Source organism: Athene cunicularia, assembly GCF_003259725.1.
Source record: "Athene cunicularia isolate RWA chromosome 1 unlocalized genomic scaffold, athCun1 chr1_part1, whole genome shotgun sequence".
NCBI lineage: Eukaryota > Metazoa > Chordata > Aves > Strigiformes > Strigidae > Athene > Athene cunicularia.
The window spans coordinates 112,683,407-112,698,793 of NW_020799091.1; the positions used below are offsets into that span (position 1 = coordinate 112,683,407).

General features: G+C 40.1%; 1 protein-coding gene across 1 annotated transcript in view; it reads left to right on the top strand.

Moving 5' to 3' along the window:
* Positions 1 to 13,140, top strand: part of GABRR3 (gamma-aminobutyric acid type A receptor rho3 subunit) — a 33,993-nt gene extending 20,853 nt beyond the window's left edge. Inside the window, exons 5-9 of the mRNA XM_026847769.1 lie at positions 1,123 to 1,205; positions 2,527 to 2,667; positions 5,478 to 5,630; positions 7,738 to 7,934; positions 8,947 to 13,140. Of these exons, the coding sequence (XP_026703570.1) occupies positions 1,123 to 1,205; positions 2,527 to 2,667; positions 5,478 to 5,630; positions 7,738 to 7,934; positions 8,947 to 9,249 (877 nt within the window). The 3' untranslated portion in view covers positions 9,250 to 13,140. The remainder of the gene's footprint in view (positions 1 to 1,122; positions 1,206 to 2,526; positions 2,668 to 5,477; positions 5,631 to 7,737; positions 7,935 to 8,946) is intronic.
* Positions 13,141 to 15,387: the final 2,247 nt, after the last annotated feature.

Below are 15,387 nucleotides of genomic sequence, written 5' to 3' on the forward strand. Positions count from 1 at the left end.
TTTTTGTATTGCCACTTTTACATGCAGTGGGTAGATTATATTCCAAATATTTATGTGCAAGAAATCTGCATATTCCACAGTTTTTCTTCAGTGCCTAGCATCCAGGATTTTGTTGAAGCAAAGTGGAATAAAAATCCAGATTTGTTGCCAAAATGGTCTTTTTTTTTTTTCCCCCCAATCAACATTTTCTGGTTGTTTCCCTGATCCTTTAGTCAACAGCTAGAAGATGGAAACAGCATTCGCAGTTGGAAGTCTTGTCCATGATTTTAAAGATGTACCACTCTCACAACTCATTTCAAGCCAGTAAAATCTTACACTTGTAAAATTTCAGCTATAGTGTGATTACCGACCACAAGTTTTCAAAGATCATTTATATAACCAGTATATCCCTTATCACTTAAATCCCTGTAGGATTCAGTTTGGGGAAAACTGAAAAATCAAACATCAAATGACATGCAAGCTGTGACAAGAAAGGGAAATCTGGCGATATTTACATATTTAAATTGCTGCCTCTAGCCTTTTTTCGTTTGTTTGTTTATTGGTTAAAATGTCAAGGGACATTTATCTTCTAAACATTTGTGAAAGAGCAGGTGGAATGCAAAATAATTTCTTTACCAAGATTTCTGTAAGCTTTTTAGAGTATGAGGTATTTCCATGGTGTTGAAGAGTAGGCTTCCAGAAATTGCAGCTTATCTTTTTATGTAATTAAAAATTATAACCATTCTATCTTGGAAAATAGCACTTGGAATAATACTTGTTCTAATCTGTAATATTATCTACTTCAATCTATGAGAAATCCAGTCAAGAAATGTGAACTCCCCTTGTTAATCTTCGTAAGTGTAACCCTTCAAAACAAAATGTGTGAAAGGCTAATGAGGGATCAGGCCAGTAAAGGGTTTAAAAATCAAAGGTAATGTACTTAATGAAAAGACTATTTATGTTTTAAAAATATGTTATCTCAGTGATTTATCACACTATCTTGAAACAATTTTAGAAGTGTCTAAAAAAAGTAGAAAAACTCAGTCATTAGGATTCTAAACAGCAAATTGGTTGGGGTCTTCACAGCCCTAAGGAAGTGTGAAATTTTTCATTTAATTTCTGTTTTTCTGTTCCTTTCTGCAGAATAACAGTTTCTGCTATGTGTTTCATGGATTTCAGTAGGTTTCCTCTGGACACTCAGAACTGTTCTCTACAACTAGAAAGTTGTAAGTTTACTTCAGGCCTGTTCTTTCCATGTGCATTCTTACCAGCACTCCATCCTGTTCATAATACCTTTTTCACTTATTTTGATGTGTGACCTGAACCCTTCAACCTGTACATATTAAACTGTGGCCAGTTTGGGCTCTTTCCAGAATTCAGTGAGCTTTGGGAAGATAGAAAACCCATGATGTATCCTGCCTTGTTTTGACTGTGTTGATATTCCAAGGCCTAAATCTAAAAATATTTCCCCTGTCAAAAATCAAGGGGTTTTTTTCTGAGGAAAAAAGTGCAAGCCAAAATTAAAATAAGATGTGAATATATGACCTTATGGAAAAATGAAAATGAGTCCTTGTGTTACTGTGAAATGACACCCCTGACTCAGTTGTCTGTACAACAAAAGGTAATTCTGGTTTGCAGAGCCTTTTGGTATCTCAGAATTTATTCTTATTTGGATTATGAGTAAAACTGGGATGCTGGTTTGTTGTTTAGTCTTGGAAAACAGAACCGATGCCCACTGTTCAGGCAGTCTGCTCAGTGTGGCAGCTTCAGAGCGTGGATCCTATGTACCCTGTGACCCTGAGCACGTCCCCCATCTCAGGTAAGCTGCTGGCAGGGCACAGGACTGGGCTCCACTTGAATAAGATGGAATATCATAGAATCATACAATCATATAATGGTTTGGGTTGGAAGTGACCTGAGAGACCATCCAGTTCCACCCCCCTGCCACGGGCAGGGACACCTTCCACTAGCCCAGGTTGCTCAAAGCCCCGTCCAGCCTGGCCTGGAACACTGCCAGGGAGGGGGCAGCCACAGCTGCTCTGGGCAACCTCTGCCACTGTCTCACCGCCCTCACAGGAAAGAATTTCTTCCTTATATCTAATTTAAATCTACCCTCTTTCAGTTTAAAACTGTTACCCCTCATCCTATGCCCACACCCCCTAGTCAGGAGTCCCTCCCCACCTTTCCTGTAGTCCCTTTCAGTACTGGGAGGCCACTATAAGGTCTCCCTGGAGCCTTCTCTTCTCCAGGCTGAACAACCCCAGCTCTCTCAGCCTGTCTTCACAGGGGAGGTGTTCCAGCCCCCTGAGCATCTTCATGACCCTCCTTTGGACCCGCTTGAGCAGGTCCATGTCCATTTTATGTTGGGGGCACCAGACCAAAATATGGTCTTTGCAAATTTTTCCATGTCAACTAACTGGCAAATTGATGTGAAAAAAATGTTTCTCTGGTGTTCCCAAATTGTTTGAATTGTCGCCTATCCCTAAGAAAAGAAAACAGAAGCATTATTTCAGCAGAAGATATGATTTAGTTTTTACTTTCTCATAGATGCCTACAATGAAGATGATCTGATGTTATACTGGAAACATGGAAACAAGTCCCTGAGCACAGATGAGCACATCTCCCTCTCCCAGTTTTTCATCGAAGAATTCAGTGCTTCCAGTGGACTAGCTTTTTACAGCAGTACTGGTATAGTAAGCCTTTGACATTAGAAGAGAGAAGCACAGGACAGAACAATGTAGAATGTCTTTCACATTCAAATTAGTTGCTAAAAATTGACTGTTACTGTTGAAAGATCTCAGTCAAAATGAGGTCTGTCAATCACACTGGTCTGTCAGCTTAAGTCTTTGTTTCTTTTTACATTACCGATGTAATACTTTCTTGATATTAAAAGAAGGGGTCATTATATTTGTAACAACATCTGACAATAAGAACCTGAGAAAAATGCACAACAACCAAAGATATGCTGTTGTGAGCTCTTGCAAAATTGTGGTACTTCTCTGAAAGCCACTGGAGTATTTGGTTTACAGGAATCTTTGTGTTCTGGTTATATAGAGAAGACTGAAAATGCAAACCCTAAAGGGTCAAATACTAGAAAGCAAACAAGAGGCACCCCAGCGTGTTTTATTGTCTAAAATGTCCTCATTTTTGGAGCAGTAAAATGTCACTGAAAGTCTACTAGCCATAAGATTTCCACATGAGAGCATTTATAACCTATTGAGGTCTAATTCATGGTTTGCTTAATGTTCCATGTTTATACATAAAGTTGCAGAAAAAAATCCCTTTATGTCTGTGCTACATTGTTTAAATATAGGTATCTGCCCCAGACAGGTTTTTATTTCTCCCTATAGATCTTGAACTATACTTTCTGTCAAACTGCAAAAGGCTTTAGGAGTTATTATAGTCTTGATTTCATGCAAGGTGGGTTTTATTTTCTTTGTATTTGTACATGCAATTATAAATTTTGAAATAATTCTCTATGTAAGTAGTCTAACCATACATTTTTAACCAGATAAAATAGCATGCTTTCTACTGTACTTTCCAGTCTTTGTCAATTAATTTCAGTGTGGATATTGCCCTTTATATCAAGGCAGATTAATATAATAGAAATTATTGCATATAATATGATGAAACACTTTGGGAAAAAGCCTTTAAGACATTCAGGGAAGCTGCTAATAGATTTATTTACTGTATTTTATTTACAGAATAGCTTCTTTTTGCATTTAAAAAAGAGCCATTCAAGTTTGCAGTGGCTAATATTGAATGAAGAAATTCCAGTTTAAATTATGATCCAGGCTAAGCAGCAAGGAATTCACAGCTTGATCAGGTTCTTCATCCTTATCTCTTGCTCACGTATGAGCTAAGAACAGAGCTCCAGCTTTCAAGAGTCACTGTCATGTGAGAAGAGGGCAAGTGACACTTTACTATCATCACTGTGCCTTGCTGAGAGCTATATCAAATTTGTCCTTGTTGCAAGAAGGAGACTGGGATGTTTTCCACCAAACTGCTATCATTGCGTGTTGAATCTGGATTCTGGGAACTCAGCTGGCTTCTTTCTGCCTTGCTATTCTCATCAAAATACCGCTTATACAAGCAGATATGGTCTTGTGCACAACAGTGCAACCTCATACCACCCCTGTACCCAGGCCTTTGCCACACCTTCACAGCACCTTTGACTTTGCAAAGTGCAACTGCTTAACACCTACATGCAGATGCTTTGATGATGAGCTTACTCAGCAGAGTAAAGGTGAAAGAAAAGCCCTTTTTTTTTTTTTTTTTTTAAGTTGCAGGAACCTAATGGGAAGTACCTGACACTGGGAAGTACCTGAATGATGTGTACTGTGTCTGTTAATTAGAACACTACCCTTTATAGACACTTTTCTTTGGCTTTGAGGTTTTGTTTCAGTCAAGAGGTTGCACTTGCTCTAGTGCTTTTATTTTGCTTCATGTTGGAAGCAAATGATTATACACAGACCTCACCCCCCAAAGTAAGTAATAGTGAGGAACAATCAGCACAGCTCTAATAGGAGCCATCTTCCCCTGAAGAGTTTCTGGCAAAAAATGGACAAAAATGCTGCTCACAAAAGCAGCCTTCTGCATTTTAGGTTCTGCATAGCCTTTCTTGTGAACCTCAGTGAACTACACAATGCATAGCATTTAGGTTTTTGGAGTTCCCTGACCTCCGAAGGAGCAACAGTTAATTCATTTTTGAGACAGTCATTTTTAAAATCAAAAAGCTTCTCCACAACTGAAAACACATAGAGTGTGTTTAATACTAGATGAGGTTACTGAGATTTTTTTTTTTTAAAAGTCGCTCTCTTTGATGGCACAACTGCTCCACACAACCTCATGGATGTCTCTATCTGTACTGGACAGGCAGATGCTGAGCAGCCAACTACTTTTGCCTTCTTTTCACCTCACAATAAAACCGATTTCCCTCCCACGGCATGAGATATAGCACACATGCTTTGCTGCACAAGAGCGAGCATGCCCCAAAATTCACTAGATGGCACCCTTTCCTCTGAAGTCAACGCTGGGCAGGCAAACCAGTCTAACTGTAGGAAAAGAAGTGCTGCTTGTTGCTGGGTATTTGTAGCGTGAGAGAAGGCAGGGTATTTTTTGGGGGATACAGGGTGTTGGCTTCACTGTCCTAGCTGAACTGGACAATTAGACTCTGTCTGTATTCTCCAGGCAGTTTCAGTTGAAGTCTATTTACTGTTTTTCAATTTCCTGACCTCAATTATAGTACAGTATTTGATTTATGCAGTCATGATGCTGTACTCCCAAGGCAGCTGTGTTTTAATGAGGTATGACGGACAGTCTGTAAAGCACTACATAAAACCAAGGCGGTGGCAATATTACTTAGGCGTTTACTATTACTGATATGGACACACCATTCCTACTGGAAGAAGGGGGCCAGTGAACAGAGCTCACAAATAACACAGTGCTCTCCTCTTCTCCCCCAACCTGTTCCTCTCTTTTTTTTTTTTTTTCAATAGGTTGGTATAATCGACTTTTTATAAACTTTGCACTCCGAAGACATATTTTCTTTTTTGTTCTACAATCCTATTTCCCAGCCATGCTGATGGTGATGCTGTCTTGGGTTTCATTTTGGATTGACAGAAGAGCCGTTCCTGCCAGGGTATCGCTAGGTAAACCTTTAATGTATATTCTTTTGGGAAGTATAGAATGGATAGGGGAGAGGTTCTAGAGTTACCTTAGCTTGTTACTTACACAAGACATGAGGAAATATATCAGGTAATTGCCTGAACAACACTATTATTGCCACTGTTTTCATACCACAAACTCCTTTAGTCAACATCTACATTTGCAAATAGGATGTTTGTTCAGACTGGTTTTGCTATATTAGAAAACAGCTCACATAAGAAAAAAAGGATGATTCTCTGAACAGACTTTCTTTGTTAGGCACCTTGAAAATGTTTGCTTTGGCGCCTTAACTGTGCAAGGCACACAGGCATCTGTGGAAGCCAAAGAGTAAGCTGGGCATCTTTCTGCTCTCACAGTCTTAGTTCTGAACACCACAGTTTAGGAGAAAAAGACTAATTACAGTGGGTTTTTTATAGCATTACTGTTTTTCTCAGTGATGAATCAGCTGATACTACTTTAAGACTGCTTGTGTTGGGAATTTAATGCCTGATGGCATTTTACAATTTTTCAAGTACATTTTTTCAAAGATTAGCATCTCTGAAAATCTGATGGAAATTTAAGATATGTAACTATAATGCATCTGAGTCCTGCATCTGTCAGTTTAAGAATTAGTAAAGAAGCACCTGTTCTTTCTTCTCACTGATGTTAGTCCCAGAAGCCAACTGTATGTTGCCATATTTCTTGGACAAGTGAAAATGTGAGGATCTTTGTTAAAGAAACAAACTTGCATGTACTGAGGAAGCCTTCATTTTTAATCTAATTTTCATTATATTAAGCTGTATCAATCTAGAAAAAATAGGACTGCAGCTACCTCAGATCCCATTCTATTGGCACAGTCTAAAGCTAATAATAGATGAGATATAAATCTATTTTTTATTCTAAAAACAAATCATGGTACCTTCGACCTACTTTTATTAATGGATTTACCAATTGCTTTTATTTATAAGAAATTTAACTTCATATTTAAAAATAAAGTTTTAATTCTCAGTAGGTCATTTGTAATGTTGTCAAGATGGTTTTGCTGATCCTGTTCCTTAACTTATATATGGATTTCTGCAGAAGGAGTTCTATGAATAACACACATTTCATTAGCATAAGCATACATAATTTAGAGCCAATGTTAACAACAAAGTTTAAAAAGCTTAGCCCCCTAACCTAGAGTATACATATTTTAAATAAACCGATTTCCTCTTATATGGTATATTTCAAACTCCATCCTTCAGCCTAAGAAACTTGAAGAGACAGAGGGAAAACTGTTGTATGTTCCAGTGGACCTGAACTATCACAAAACTGGAGAAAGGCTACACTGAGCCGCAGCTGAAAGGCCATGCTATCAGCCAGTGCTGTCTCACAGATGTTACTGAGATGTCTTCACCTCCAGTGTTATATTAATTTCTTTAAAAGCAGGGCCTGGGTTGGGTGTCGGGTGTCGGTGTTTGGATTTTTTCTGACATCGAGCAAAACAAAACGAGCTGAATAGCAGCATGTAAGAGGTGAGATTGAAAAGATGAGGGTGAAATTCTGGACACACTGGAGTAAACAAAAAATATTTCTTAGTTTCAATGGATAATAGCATTTTTATGCTAGAGTGTTTTTAGAGAACCATGAGGTTATAACAGCAATATACAAGCTCATGTATGTTCTCAAGAAGTACAGTTTGAGAAGGAGCTAAGGGGGAAACTGGTGATTCTTTAGTGATTCTCCAGGACAAGAAACTGTGTAGTGGAGGCCCTGGCTCTGGGAAATGAGGGAAGACCACACATCTGCTTTCATGTCTCTATAGCAGTGCCTAAAGCTGTCACAGAAACGCGTTCCTCATGCTGCTGAATCACTAGTGTTGAGTCCCCGCTGTTGGAACCTGGAGTGCCGCAGCTCTAACCGCATGCACTGAGCACAGAGATGATCTACTGGTTTCAGTACTCTATGTGATAGGTCCTTCATGGTTCACTCCACTTTTCAGAGCCTGTGCAATGAAGTTAAAGGCAGTGTCAATCATATGCTCTCACAAAGGTGTGCTGTCCAAGCAATGGTGATGAGCTAAAGGGAGCCAGCTAGCCAGGGTTATGATAACCTCCCATTTCTCTTTGGCAGGTATAACTACAGTGCTGACAATGTCAACCATCATGACAGGAGTAAGTGCCTCAATGCCTGAAGTGTCTTACATAAAGGCTGTGGATGTGTACTTGTGGATCAGCTTCCTTTTTGTCTTCCTGTCTGTCATCGAATATGCAGCAGTGAACTATCTCACCACGATTGAGGAGAGAAAGCAACTCAAAAAAAGGGGCAAGGTACAGTCCTCTGTGTTTTGCTGCCTTCAGAAAGCATCACAGAAGCCACAGAGTAATCCTGATATACCACTGTGGTAACAGTACAGTAGCCATCTCTGTGACTCCAGTCTGTATCTCACTTTTATTTACTTGGCTGAAGGGGGGAAATGTATAGTTCTCTTTCAGATCTTGAGATGGACTGTGCTTTCTCTCCCCTCCTTTTCTTGTAGCAGAGGTTAAGGAGTACACCTCCTGATTTTTTTATGCCTTTTCTCCCCTGCTGAGGAAAGTAACCCTCATTCTGTTATCAAATACCTATTGATCAAGGTATTCTTCCTCTTTCAGAAATATACCCCAGAATGCGCTCATGTAATATTCCTTCCTGTTTCCTGTGAAGCAGAGTCTATTTCTCCTTCTCCTGCTTTGCCATTTTCAATTACGAAAATGGGTTTAATGACGCCTTTTTGTCCCAAACCCAGATGAATGAAAAGGTCATTTTTAGAAAAGTGTGCCTGAAGCAGAAATGTTTACAAGTTAAACATTTGCTTTCTATGAAGCACTCACTTAAAACCTTTGCTTCAAGAATATCCCCCCATGTAAACTAATTTGTTGGAATATCACGGGGGGAAAACACAAAAAGGGTGCATATGTTGCTCACATGATTTGATAATCCCATCAAAAAGCTACTCATGGAAATGTCTGAAGTCATTTCCCACAACTCCAGCAATGCAGACCTACAGGAGAGGCAGTGTTTGATTTTTCTGTTTCAGAAGCTGGAGCACATATTGCCAGCCAGAAGCTGGCAATAATCAGACAAGTGTGTTTTATCGCACGTATTCCCTTCCTTGCTCACGTCCTGCCCAACGGGGCAGGCCCCACAGATAGCAGTTCTGTGAGATAGCCCCGTTCTCCATATGCTCTCCACAAAGGGAACAACACTGAAGAGAAAGCTTTCTTTATTTTCTGTTTTATTTATTTATAATTTGCCGAAATGGCTTCTACTAGATGAGGAATAACTGTTCTTTGTTGCCAGGCTTCAGGAATGTATAGCATTGATGCGGTGCAAGCAATGGCTTTTGACGGCTGCTTTCACGATACGGATGTGGACATGGAACTGACTGATTTCTCCGACCACTGCGAAGAGAATGAGACTCGGGCACGTGCAGCCAGCATCTCCGATGTGGACACAACTCAAATAAAGAGGAAGAGATCTCTGAAGGGAAACGTGGGCAGGATTATTTTAGAGAACAATCATGTTATTGATACATACTCCAGGATTATATTTCCCAGTGTGTATATTGTGTTCAACTTTTTTTACTGGGGTTTGTACATATGAATGAAAACTGTTATAAGCTAGATATACAGCACTATATATAAGCTTATAATGCTATACATTGCAGGGTAGCATTGTGCTTTAAAAATAATGCAACAGCAGTAGAAGAAAGGGTTAAAAGTTTCCAAAACCAAGTTTTGTGCATCATCACAAGGCTGGTTTGGTTAGCAGCAAAACTGTTAATGAAAAACTCTCACATGTTTGGTTTCTTTTTCAATTACATTGTGCAATTGCAAAGCTACAATTGCAATAGAGCAATCTAATGCACATGCTATTACTGCAGTAGCCTTGAAGCAGTTTGCTCACTGAGAGACCCCTTTGTCACACACCTAAACAGACAGCAGCTCCCACCTGAGGTATTATCCAGTCTCTATCTACACTCTAACCATTCATCTTTGATGAGCCTTTCTGTTTGTTCTCCACTTGTGGTCCATTTTAGTAGGCAGTTGGCACCAATCGCCTTCAGATAGCTCCCATCCTTATTTCATTTGCTGCATTTCGATTTTGCTAGCCAACCTGTATGCACCTCAGCAGCCTTTGTCCTCGGATGGTAACTTCAGCAAAAATGATTATAGCTTAACAGTGGAGTAGGGACCAGCAGAAAAGCAGGAAGCAGAGCTGATGGGGCTTTGTACATCGTGCATCATCAGCACCTCAAGTAAAACCTTCACCCTGTCAGCTGTCCCTGACTTTCCACAGGACCATTGGGAAGAGCCTCTAATTTGGAGAAATTTTGCTCACTAGTCCCTGAGGCAGCACAGGAACAATGTCCCAGACCTGATGCACTCGGTATCTTACAGTCACCTCCCAGGTGGACAACTAAGGTCACCTGCACAAGCCATGCCCTTCCTGTGACACCTACACACCTGTGCCTCACGTAGACCTGCTTTCTGCATAACTGTTAATTTCAGAAACATGGGCTTCGAGGCAGAGATTATAGAAAACAGTGTCAAGAAAACAAACAAACTACATCTCCAGCAGAATCTGGTTCTTCTCCTTTATGTTGCATACATGAGCTTGGGGTTTTGCCCCCTCCCTCTCCCTTTGGCTTTTGAGATTGAATGTTCCAGTGAGAAGCTACGTATGCCCGCTTCCAGCAGTGTTCCCCAGCACAGCTCAAGGTACCATGCTGAGACACACAGGCAATAAAAGGAAGCAGCTGTGGCAAAACAGAGCCATATACAGGAACCCTGTCAGTCCCAGATGAATCCTGCATGGAAATATCCTTAGGTTCAGGCTAAGGAGGTTGAATTAAGGATGATCAAGGGGACACACACACAGTGTTCACAGATTCTAGAAAAGAATTAAGATTATTTTTGTGATTTTCCCAAATAAGGAGCATTTTCCACTTAAATTCCTTGGGTTTGACTGTCATTTAATGAAGTAAGTTTGTATTTACAAAGTCAGTTCAAAATGATAATTTTTGGTGGCAAAAAATGTCACAAGGTAAATTCTTGGTCATTGCTTGGTCACAATTAGGAAATGGGAATAAACTTGGAAGCCTGAACCACTCTCTGGTTTATTTAATTTTCCTGCTCCAAAATGGCTTGCTTATAGCATGGGAATGTCTCCTACCCTTTCCAAAAGCTGCATTTGTCAAGCTCTCAATTACAGAGCTGGAGAGGCTGGTGACACACTGCATGCCAGGTGATTGAAATCTGATGGAGTGAGTGGGTACTTTGGCAGCCAGTTCGCTGCCAAACAAATGATCAGAGCTAAAACGGCTTTGATACTCTTCCAGGAAATCCTGTCATGGAAAGCAGAACTGTACCAGGAATGACAATGCTGGGAATGTAAAGCCAACAGACACGCAGGCTTTGGCAACAGCAACAGTGCACTAGACCTCAAGCTGAGCAAATGTGCAATATGAATATATAAAAAAATACCACGACATGCTCGTTACTACACTGCCATTATGGAGGCATCCTGCACAGATGTTCAAGATTGCCTGACAAGATCCCATCTAATTGCTCCAGATGTGTAATATGTGTCTGGAACTTCTCATGTGAACTAACACAACATCATTGTTTTCACATAATCTTTTTTACCTGCCTTACAGGAAGAGGTATTCACTGCACAGTCAACAATGAATCCTCAGCCTCTAACAGAAAAAACACCCATGTGCTTCTTGACCCAAAACAGTTCCCTCTTCTAAATTTCTTATAGGATCTGCAGCAGCAAAAGTCCCGCAGTGCAGCATGCCCGAGCCCCGTGCAGGCTGTCCAGCAAACAGGCCTACACATGGAAGCGTGCAGGAAAAGAGATTCCTGCCTGTAGTGGACTTCCAGGAACATCCCATATAGGTGCCCCAAAGCTGCACATCTAGCTTTGAGGGAGGAAACCATTAGTTACTTTGCAACTGTGACTGTAACCATTGGCAAAGCATTCTCCCCACAGAGAGTACTACACAGCAAGTTTTATTATATAATGAAGAAGATTGCACGTTATGATGATGAAACTTAACTGCATATTTTTACAGCCAAGCTTAGATTTTCTATCGTCTTAATGCAGTGACAGGGATATCAGGATCAATTATACTTCAAAAATCTATTGCTTGTAAATACAGTAAAAAATAACAAACAGTATTTACATACATTATTTCTATTTGTTTCAAGGGAGCTAGAGGGCTGATTAAAACTCACATAACCCTCATCTGAAGCTTGCATTATCTTCCAGAAAGGGATGGTAACAAACAGTCAATTTGTCTAGACAGACCAGCATGGAAGTCCTTAAAAAAACATTCACAAGTATTTCCCATTCCTGTTACTTGTGGCTGGTTTTACAGTCAAGTCAAATGTATGGGTTTTACTTCCCACAGCATTTACTATAAGTTAAAACATCATGGCCATTATGTAAATACATATTTGTTCGAGTGTTCATCCCAGTGGTATTCAAGCAGCTATGCCAAGAGTACTTTGTGGATTTTGGAACAGAAATAACAGCTTGTAATGGTCTCTGTGACCAGCTGAGGTGCAGGATGTGGCCTCCCTATTTTTAGCATGTGCTGCTACACCCATCTGTAGGAAGAAAACATCCTGTAAGTGTTCATGTAGGTGATGCAGACTTTTAAGTCTGGAGAACTACTTCTTCAAAGCTTTATAATACTCATGAAAGAAGTAAGCAGAATTTCATGCCAGTGACCTATTTTTCAGACAGTCATGAAAATGTGTGCCTTTGAATATCCCAACTATTGGCGTTTACACTAAACTATTCACAATTTAATACATTTTGCAGTGTCCTGAAAGTTGAGTGACATTGTGATGAACTAAGAAAGAGTCAGAATTAGAAAGTAGAGAATGTCTCCTTTTTATTCTAAAGTCACAGCCCAATGAAAGAAAAATGCTTTGTAGAGAGACTTAAATTCTACTAATTTGTAAACATTTGTACCATTAGGACAACCTTAGGTTCACCACACTCTCTCTCTGGTAACCCATCCACATGCTGATTAATCTCTATTTCATGATCAAGTGGCCACTGTGTTTTGGTCAGCTGGTGACCAAAGTGGTCCAGGTTGATAAAGGAACAAGGACTGAACAGGATGAGCAGTGTTTGCCTTTTTCTCTCCTCCCCCCCCCTTTTACCCTGTATTACATTTTGCCAGTTTCTTTATTCAGCACGTAGGAGTTTGCCGGATGCATTCCTGAACACAGAACCCACTGGAATTACATAATATGTGTTCCAAAGAGATCCAGCTAGTGCCAGGGAAGCAGGCGTTATTACGGTGTAACAACTACATCAACAAGGAGGAACAGGACTAGCAAATCATTTTCTACAAAGAGAGGGATTTGAACTGGTATTTTAAGTATGAAAGGCTCTATTATTTTCCTCCAGGAGTTGTTGATAGAACACAGGCCCCTCTCCTATCTGTCACTGAAAGGTCTTTCTAGTAACTTACTTATGTACATATAACTGATCTGAGGAAAGCAATAAAACACCAAAGGAGTGCTAGCCCTCAGGCAATGTTAAGTAGATAATACTCTTACAATAACCAGGATAGATAGTAAACTAATCCCTGTCTTTGAGATAAAGGGGGAGACATACCAGCTAAAGGACTTACTTTCTGGGACATCTTAACAGACACAAAACAAACAGGTAAACAAACAGGTAAAAGGCCGACTCTACAACCTGGAGAGGAACCAAAGGGCCAGAGAGCATGCACAGGAAGCCAAGTTGAAAAATTCATGAAGAGGAAGGAGACATCTGGACTTTGCTTAACAGCGGGACACTGCAAGAGGACCACATACTTCTCTCCTTGAATAATTCTAAGAATCACACCTATTCCCCGAACTAATTGTAATAACCCAGCCCTTCCAAATGAATATGTATGTTTTGTTGTAATAAATATCTGGCTACTTGCCAGAGACGGCGTGCAAGCTTTGTGGAGAAATCCCCTTGTACCCCAGCCGGAATAAACATGCCTGCTTTATAACTCTTACTGAGTTGTAGAGTTTGTTTCCGCGCTTCGTAACTACTTATGTTATCCATCCACTTGTAAGGCTGTTGAGGTTTCCAAAATTCACCTTTTGCTGGTAGTTCCGCTTTGTACGCTTCAAGCTGTGATTACACAGGAGCAAAACTTTAGCAAAACCTACCTAACAAGTTTTCTGATGTCTTTCAGCCAATATAAATTAAACCATTAACAGGCATATTTAATACAGGTAGCTAAAAATACTTCTAGAAGCTTTCATGTGCTTGTTGAGGATTGTAAAATTTTTTACAAGGAAGCCTCAGAGGGGCTCTGGAACAAGATTAAAATAATGCAGCTAAAGCCCAGGCACTTTTTTTCTGTATGAAGTAACATTTTATACAATAACCAGAAGGTTTTATGTTATACCTCCTAATTTAATCCATGTAATAACTTCAGTGGAGATACTGCTGTGCAAGTTCCTCTCGGTTTCAGAAAGAGTATTTTTCTCTCCCACACAAATGCTAAATAACTTGAGTCGACGAAGACGGAATATTTCTCGCACAAATTATGTTTTCAAGTGGTGATCGCTTTAAAATTTTCTAGTATGGGAGGTAAAAAAGATTATGTGAAAACAATGATGTTGTGTTAGTTCACATGAGAAGTTCCAGACACATATTACACATCTGGAGCAATTAGATGGGATCTTGTCAGGCAATCTTGAACATCTGTGCAGGATGCCTCCATAATGGCAGTGTAGTAACGAGCATGTCGTGGTATTTTTTTATATATTCATATTGCACATTTGCTCAGCTTGAGGTCTAGTGCACTGTTGCTGTTGCCAAAGCCTGCGTGTCTGTTGGCTTTACATTCCCAGCATTGTCATTCCTGGTACAGTTCTGCTTTCCATGACAGGATTTCCTGGAAGAGTATCAAAGCCGTTTTAGCTCTGATCATTTGTTTGGCAGCGAACTGGCTGCCAAAGTACCCACTCACTCCATCAGATTTCAATCACCTGGCATGCAGTGTGTCACCAGCCTCTCCAGCTCTGTAATTGAGAGCTTGACAAATGCAGCTTTTGGAAAGGGTAGGAGACATTCCCATGCTATAAGCAAGCCATTTTGGAGCAGGAAAATTAAATAAACCAGAGAGTGGTTCAGGCTTCCAAGTTTATTCCCATTTCCTAATTGTGACCAAGCAATGACCAAGAATTTACCTTGTGACATTTTTTGCCACCAAAAATTATCATTTTGAACTGACTTTGTAAATACAAACTTACTTCATTAAATGACAGTCAAACCCAAGGAATTTAAGTGGAAAATGCTCCTTATTTGGGAAAATCACAAAAATAATCTTAATTCTTTTCTAGAATCTGTGAACACTGTGTGTGTGTCCCCTTGATCATCCTTAATTCAACCTCCTTAGCCTGAACCTAAGGATATTTCCATGCAGGATTCATCTGGGACTGACAGGGTTCCTGTATATGGCTCTGTTTTGCCACAGCTGCTTCCTTTTATTGCCTGTGTGTCTCAGCATGGTACCTTGAGCTGTGCTGGGGAACACTGCTGGAAGCGGGCATACGTAGCTTCTCACTGGAACATTCAATCTCAAAAGCCAAAGGGAGAGGGAGGGGGCAAAACCCCAAGCTCATGTATGCAACATAAAGGAGAAGAACCAGATTCTGCTGGAGATGTAGTTTGTTTGTTTTCTTGACACTGTTTTCTATAATCTCTGCC